This window comes from Tupaia chinensis, unplaced genomic scaffold (genome assembly GCF_000334495.1).
Source record: "Tupaia chinensis unplaced genomic scaffold, TupChi_1.0 Scaffold000217_1, whole genome shotgun sequence".
NCBI classification, from domain to species: domain Eukaryota; kingdom Metazoa; phylum Chordata; class Mammalia; order Scandentia; family Tupaiidae; genus Tupaia; species Tupaia belangeri.
In genome coordinates, this window is record NW_006159692.1 from 5176876 (window position 1) to 5184953 (window position 8078).

An 8078-nucleotide genomic window follows, 5' to 3' on the forward strand; every position below is an offset into this window, starting at 1 on the left:
AGCGTCGTGCTTAAAGCTCTAATGGCTATGACCTTAAAAGGGCAAATGAGACATGAGATAGACAAGAAAATGTGTCCACTTTGACACTCGACAAGACAGCGGAGCTTGGTCACAAAGCGCTTTTGTTCAACAGAGCCATGTGTGCAGGGTCTCTGATGGGATAATTAGGCTGACCACCCCCCTCCCCAAGGCCTCTGATCTACACGGGTTATTAGACTTTGCAGCAGCCATGTGCTCACCAAATTCATCCAAAGTGTAGTCTCGTCCTCCGTATCTGATCCTGCTTCCGTCTTCAGAAAGGATGGGTGGCGGGAAGCCTTTGAATCTGGCTACATTGTGAAGCAGCTGTGTCGGTTTCAGTTGATCTCGCCAGGCATTTACTCCAGAGCTGTAAGTGACATCAACACCCTGGCATTACTGTGGGGCCGAGAGGGTCCTCCTGGATCTGCACACACAGACTCACTCATGAGCTTTCAGGCACTCCCCTGCAGTGGGAGCGGGAATGTGCTCCATGTTCACTTTTGCCAGAAATCCACTTCGGAGGCTTAAAACCTGCATGCTATTTTGGTCTCAGTTGATCGATTATTTATTAATTATTATCCTTATTATTGTCCTCAGTTTTCTCTTCCATAAAAATGAGGAGTTTTGGGGCTTCCAGGTGGCATGGTGGTTAAAGGCACTGGACTCCCACATGGCTGACCATGGTTTGAGTCCCGGACCTGGTTGCTTGCTTTCTCTCTTTCTCTCTCTCGTGCGCTCTCTCTCTCTCTCTCTCTCTCTCTCTCATTCTATCCCTCTCTGGTCAAATGAAAATAAATAAATGGATAAATAAAGTTAAAAAGAATCATTCCTTAAAAAAAGAGTTTTGCCATATTATGCAAACTCATAAACTAAAAATTGCAAACTGTAGATACTTGTAGAAAGACACTGAACAGCAGACAGGGCAGAGGGACACAACCAAATGACTGACTTGGGGGAGGGGAGGTGGGGATCTGTTTCCAAAGGGTTGGGGATTCTTGCCATTAAACACTGCCAGCTCTCTGTCGCTGACATCCAGAAGAGGGACTCAGAGAGGGGACGAGAGGGGACAGGTTCCACTCCCACAAGGCACCACGCTGCTCCAATGACCTCTGTTTTACAGACTCTGATGTGAATTGGGCAATGCAGTGGCCTCGATTGTCTCTGAGATAATCCAGTGATCAAAAACATTAGGTGTGGTGTTATCTGTTAAAGATATTTTGATCAACGGGTCTGGGGAGAAATGTGCACATATCGAAATGGTCTCACTGTAAGCCAAACAATATGATTGAAAGTATATACAAAAAACAAATAATAAATAATGTGGAAAACAAAAACAAAAACCAAAAAAACGGTGCTTGGACTGGCCAGTGGTGTGGTGGTTAAGGTGGCTGGATCTCGCATGGCCGACTATGCTGTTCAATCCCAGAGCTTGATGAACACACTGGACATATGTGACTACATGCCCAAAATCCTGAAAGGAGGGGGAGAGAGAGAGGAGCAGGGATTGAGGCATGACCATCCCCCATGGGGTGCTCTCTCACTGCCTCCTTATTCCCCCACTGCAAGCGCACAGGCCCTCTGGCAAAATTAAACAACACACACAAACACACACAAAGATGCTTAACTGACAGCAGAGCAGTGGCTCAGTGAAGAAGGCCCAGGCAGAGGACCAGGCTTCCCAGCATTAATGTCACATGGAGCACGTGCCCACATTTGGGGCCAAAATAACTTACACACAGTACTGCTCGGGGATGCCGCAGTGGGACCCAAACCGGGAAAGGAATCGGTTTTCCAGATCAATAATCGTTTCTCCTACTTTTTCATCGCGGGTGAAGGTGTCATAATCGTAGACAGAAATTTTCAGGTCTTTTTCTTGCGGTAAGTAGCAGCTCAGTTCATACATTCTAAATAAACAGCGCAAGGTTAGACTCTCCATGCTCCATCCAGGACCTCACCACCCCGGCGCTCCATGCAGAGCCCCAGCCGCTGACTCTGGCTGCTGGAGAACCCTGGTTAGGATTACAGGATGGGCGGTGGTGGGCCAGGCTACATGGAAACCAGTACACGCTAATAACGAGTGCTCCGGAGAAGAGCCTGGGCTCTAAGTACCCAGGTTGGAAGCCTAGCTCTGCTGCTTACAAGCTGTGGGACTCTCGGCCAGTTACTCAACTTCTCTGTGTTTAATTTTTTTCTTATCTTATAAGTGGTGGTAATAGTAGCTACCAACCAGTGTTGTTAGGAGGGTCAAGAGAAGAAAGGTCCAGAAAACATTTGGCATGAGCGCACTGACTAGGACTCAGTACAGTAACAATAACCATGTGGGACACCCTTCATACCCTTAGCATTGCCACGTGTCCATTCACTGGGGCCGCGGAGCAGCTCCCCAGGGAAGATGGTTGGGCACACGCACTCTGATGTAGATCTCTCTGTGTGTATGCACCTCACAGCCCTGCCATGTCCCTTCCTGCACCTCGACAGAGACTGCTACCCCATGGACATCGCTGACTCACACAACAAGAGCACAGGGCAGGGGTGTGAGTGGAATTCACCACTATGCTGCAAGGGACAAGGTGCCAGAAGGCTCCCCTCCTCCTCCCAGGCCCTCAGGGTTTGCTGCTGCCCTTGATTCTTTAAGGCTTTTCCACAGAACCACATGGCCGACTGTGTGGTTTGGGTCCTGGACCTAGTGGCTTGGATAATACGCCAGGTGCATGTATGCGAGTGCTCACAATCCTGGGAGGAGAAGAGATTGTGGTGTGGCCATTGCCTCAGAGGGTAATTTTTCACCCTCCCACCCCCTTTCTCCCTCTGTTTCGTTCTCTCTGGCCCGTGCACATGCTCTTACAGCAAAAACTAAGCAACAACAACAAAAAGCAAGCATCGCTGAGGTAGAGATCGGGACCCAGAACCCTCACCCTCTCCATGGCAGTGGGCAAGGTGGCTCAGAGGCTGCGGAAGCTCCAAGGCTCAGGGTTCGGGTGCCATCTCTGCCCATCCACAGAGGCACCGGCCCCCAGGTAGGTGCTCAGTACATGTTGTCAAAGGCCTCCTGTCTCCCTGTGCCCTGCCCACCCTCCTTGCCCCTTGCACGCTGCGGTGTGGTCTGGTTCCTGCCCAAAGAGCCAGAAAAATGAATCCCCTGAGCAGAAAGGTGTGTGTGAGCAGGACTCTGGTCAAATGCTTCCAGGATGTCTCCTAGGTAAAGCTCTGTGACTTCTCCAGACAGCAGCGGTCACCCAGAGGCTGCATGAGGCCAACAGACATGGGAGAACAGGGGATTGAATCAAGACCACATGTGAAGCCTAGTACCCGCACATGCCCCCTAACAGCACGCGTTCAGTTCTGAGTCCAAGGGACAGGCAATGTGCATCCTCTGAGGAAAGGGAGTCTTCAGTAAAATAAGCCGAGAACCACGCCTTTTGAAGTTGCTTTGGACAAACTCAAGGCTCTGAGAAGTCCTGCAATGATGATCTCTTAAAACCCAGGTGTCTGGTCCAGCAGTTGGCATAATAGCTATGTCGCTGGACTCCCATGTAGTTGACCGTGGCTCAAGTCCCCAGCCCAGTGGCTTAAACTCCTGCTGGGCACATGTGCATGTGTGCCCAAGATCCTGAGAGGAGAATGGAGGAGAAGGGATTGTGGTATGGCCATGCCCCACGGGGGATGATTTCTCGCTTTCTATCTCTCTGTCTTTCTGGCGAGTACATGTGTCCTATAGCAAACCCTCCCCCCAAAAAACAAAAACAAAAACAAAACCCAAAAAAACCAAATGAAACAAACCCAGGTGTCTTGGTATGACTGAGGAATACAATATTTCTTCCCCCTGGGGACATCAGTGAATATTGGTGGGGAACACCATGTTCTTTTTTTAAAGTTCTTTATTTAATTACATCTATTATTATTATTGCTTAACCTGACCAGAAAGAGACAGAGAGAGAGAAAGGGAAAGCGTGAAAGTAAGGTGCCAGGAACGGGACTTGGACCCGCACTCTGATGTAGATCTCTCTGTGTGTATGCACCTCACAGCCCTGCCATGTCCCTTCCTGCACCTCGACAGAGACTGCTACCCCATGGACATCGCTGACTCACACAACAAGAGCACAGGGCAGGGGTGTGAGTGGAATTCACCACTATGCTGCAAGGGACAAGGTGCCAGAAGGCTCCCCTCCTCCTCCCAGGCCCTCAGGGTTTGCTGCTGCCCTTGATTCTTTAAGGCTTTTCCACAGAACCACATGGCCGACTGTGTGGTTTGGGTCCTGGACCTAGTGGCTTGGATAATACGCCAGGTGCATGTATGCGAGTGCTCACAATCCTGGGAGGAGAAGAGATTGTGGTGTGGCCATTGCCTCAGAGGGTAATTTTTCACCCTCCCACCCCCTTTCTCCCTCTGTTTCGTTCTCTCTGGCCCGTGCACATGCTCTTACAGCAAAAACTAAGCAACAACAACAAAAAGCAAGCATCGCTGAGGTAGAGATCGGGACCCAGAACCCTCACCCTCTCCATGGCAGTGGGCAAGGTGGCTCAGAGGCTGCGGAAGCTCCAAGGCTCAGGGTTCGGGTGCCATCTCTGCCCATCCACAGAGGCACCGGCCCCCAGGTAGGTGCTCAGTACATGTTGTCAAAGGCCTCCTGTCTCCCTGTGCCCTGCCCACCCTCCTTGCCCCTTGCACGCTGCGGTGTGGTCTGGTTCCTGCCCAAAGAGCCAGAAAAATGAATCCCCTGAGCAGAAAGGTGTGTGTGAGCAGGACTCTGGTCAAATGCTTCCAGGATGTCTCCTAGGTAAAGCTCTGTGACTTCTCCAGACAGCAGCGGTCACCCAGAGGCTGCATGAGGCCAACAGACATGGGAGAACAGGGGATTGAATCAAGACCACATGTGAAGCCTAGTACCCGCACATGCCCCCTAACAGCACGCGTTCAGTTCTGAGTCCAAGGGACAGGCAATGTGCATCCTCTGAGGAAAGGGAGTCTTCAGTAAAATAAGCCGAGAACCACGCCTTTTGAAGTTGCTTTGGACAAACTCAAGGCTCTGAGAAGTCCTGCAATGATGATCTCTTAAAACCCAGGTGTCTGGTCCAGCAGTTGGCATAATAGCTATGTCGCTGGACTCCCATGTAGTTGACCGTGGCTCAAGTCCCCAACCCAGTGGCTTAAACTCCTGCTGGGCACATGTGCATGTGTGCCCAAGATCCTGAGAGGAGAATGGAGGAGAAGGGATTGTGGTATGGCCATGCCCCACGGGGGATGATTTCTCGCTTTCTATCTCTCTGTCTTTCTGGCGAGTACATGTGTCCTATAGCAAACCCTCCCCCCAAAAAACAAAAACAAAAACAAAACCCAAAAAAACCAAATGAAACAAACCCAGGTGTCTTGGTATGACTGAGGAATACAATATTTCTTCCCCCTGGGGACATCAGTGAATATTGGTGGGGAACACCATGTTCTTTTTTTAAAGTTCTTTATTTAATTACATCTATTATTATTATTGCTTAACCTGACCAGAAAGAGACAGAGAGAGAGAAAGGGAAAGCGTGAAAGTAAGGTGCCAGGAACGGGACTTGGACCACGGTCAGACATGTGGGAGTCCAGTGCCTTAACCACCATGCCACCTGCCGGCCCCCACCAATATTCTCTGAGTGTGCCTGGAGGTTGCCATGTGATAGAAATACAGTACATGGAGGCCAGGGATGTAGGGAAGGTTGCCTTTTCCTGAATTTCTGTCCCAGAGCCCCCAAGAGTCTCTGCTGTGAGGAAAGCCATCCCCTAAGACTGAGGCCATGCCGGGGGTGGGGGTGGGGTGGGGGGGCCTGTCTGCAGGGCTGCAGAGCCAGGGTCTCCTGGGCCCACCTTGCAGGACAAGGGGAGGCTGCACGCCCGCCTGACAGTGATTGGCCGAACACAGCCTGACAGCACCACTTCCTCCCAGGGCAGTTCCAAGCGAGACTTTTCCTGCCACTTAATTAAGCCCGTTTTGGCTCCTCTAAGACAGCGATTCAGACAGGGCCGCCTTTCTGCCTTTAAAGCGAGCCGTCCGGCTTCCCTGTCTCCCTCCTTCCTGCCCTGCGTGCCTTTTCCTGTCTAGACCTCAGGGCTGGATCAGCGGAAGAAAAGGAAAACGATCGGATTGCTGTGCCAGAGGATTACTTGCACTGGCTGGCCTCAGCTGTGTGGCACGGAGAGAGTGCACGCAGGTCTGAGAGCAGAGTGAGTGCCACCTGGAGTGTGTGTGAGTTACCGCGTGTGCAGATGCTGTGTGCAAACCTGCAAGGTTCTCTCTGACAAAGATGTGTGTGTGTGCATGTGTGTGCCCGAGAGAGAAAAAGGATGCATGAGGCCACAGACCAGCAAAGAGGAGGAGCAGGGCAAGATGATGAAGCCGGAAACAGAACTCAGACTCCACGGCAGACAAGCATGCAGAGTGCTCCTGCTCAGCCAGCCTCTGGGGAAACACTTTTTCGGCAAATGTTTTGTATAGAGAACATTTTTTAACAGGTCATGACTTTTTGTCACAGAGAAGAAGCATTACGAGGGATGTTAGAAAAGTCTAGAGTGGGCCAGCAGGTGGTGTAGAGGTTAAGGTTTTTGGATCCCATATGGCTGAGGGCACAGTTCAAGTCCTGGACCCAGTGGTTTGAGAACCACACCGGGCGCGTGTGCATGCGTGCCCAAAATTCGAGAGGAGAATGGAGGAAGAGAGATTGCAGTGTGGCCATCCCTCTTGGGAATGATTTCTCATTTTCTCTCTCCTTTTCTCTCCTGTGATTATACAGGCCCTATGGCAAAACTCTGAAAATAAATAAATAAATAGGCAAAAGAAAAGCCTGGGGCTTGGAGCAGGAATTTCTACCTAAATCTTGGCTCTATCACTGACTAGCTCTGGTTCTTAGATCCTTGTTTCTGTCACCTAGAGGCTGGGCTGTGAATCCCTGTCCTGCCCGGCCAGTAAGTCTGACCTGGAGGAGGAAATCAGACCGTGGCCCGCTCTGCTCCATCCCTCCAGCACCAAAGGTTTTGAGCAAACCTCTCGGAGAGCGGCCCACCTCAGACTATCTTCCCAGCACTGCCGGTGGCCACGAAGGTCTGTGACCTGCTATAGGTCACCTGCTCCTGACTAGGCGTCCTCTAGCTCGTGATCCCAGTTCCAGGGTTCAGAGCGTTGCACCCTACATCCGGTCTCACGGCTGGGCACATAGTCTCTCCTCGACATATCCCACAAAGAAAGGCATGGCCGCAAGATGTCTGAACGCGTACACTACCTGCCGAAAACTGGGTTGAGGGTGTTGGGAATGTAGTGGTCTCGATCTTCAATCACTTTTTTGCCCAGCGTTATTTTTATGTAAGGGTCACACTGCGGGGACAAAACACAGGGGGCATTACATCATCGAAGGAGCAAGTCAAAGTCAAATTCTGGGACTGACGCAGGTTGCCTCCACACCCGCTCCCAGCCGACAACAAAGTGGCTGCCGTGGCACTGGGGTGCCTTGGACGAGGGCTGAGCACTGCTCCCCTTTGGCGGTGTGAAGCCACCACTTCACCCACGGAGCGCAGTAATGAGTGAAGAAGCAGAGGTGGGACAAGGGGGGGTGTCCTCGCTCTGCTCTTGCCTGGTAGCATGATGAGCAAATCTGGTCCCAGCTCACAGCTGTAAAATGAGAAGGGTAAACCAGAGGATCTTAAGCCCCTGCAAGCTCTTAGGTAAGTCTGGCTCAGGACAATCCTTCTGAACACTTTGTTCCGAGAGAGTATCTTTGCAGGAGTGTGATAACAGATCCCCTAGAGGAAGAGCAGCATGATTACTGGCTGCTCACTGTAATTAGCCTGCTCCCCGGGAAGGCCCCACACCCAAACTCTTACCAGGCCATTGTTGTCCTGGGGCTGGAGTTGTAAGCCTCGAACAATGTAAATCCTAACCGTGCATTCCTGTGGGATGCTGTCAGGTAATTCCCGAAACTGCCTGGGCGGGGCAGGCACGCTGGGGTCATCCGGCAGAAGGTAAATTCGAAAGGAGCCCTAAGAGAGACACGTGAATGGACACCCCCCCCCCCAGCAGAGGACCAGG

The 8078-nt window shown here is 51.4% G+C and overlaps 1 protein-coding gene across 2 annotated transcripts in view; it reads right to left on the reverse strand.

Moving 5' to 3' along the window:
• The window catches only part of MYOF (myoferlin), a 197264-nt gene that overhangs the window by 20837 nt on the left and 168349 nt on the right, over positions 1-8078 (reverse strand). For both annotated transcript variants that reach the window (XM_006147643.3, XM_006147642.3), the window contains 3 exons: positions 7276-7367; positions 1755-1925; positions 240-388 (listed from right to left, as the gene is read on the reverse strand). In XM_006147643.3, coding sequence (XP_006147705.1) covers positions 240-388; positions 1755-1925; positions 7276-7367 — 412 coding nt within the window. The remainder of the gene's footprint in view (positions 1-239; positions 389-1754; positions 1926-7275; positions 7368-8078) is intronic.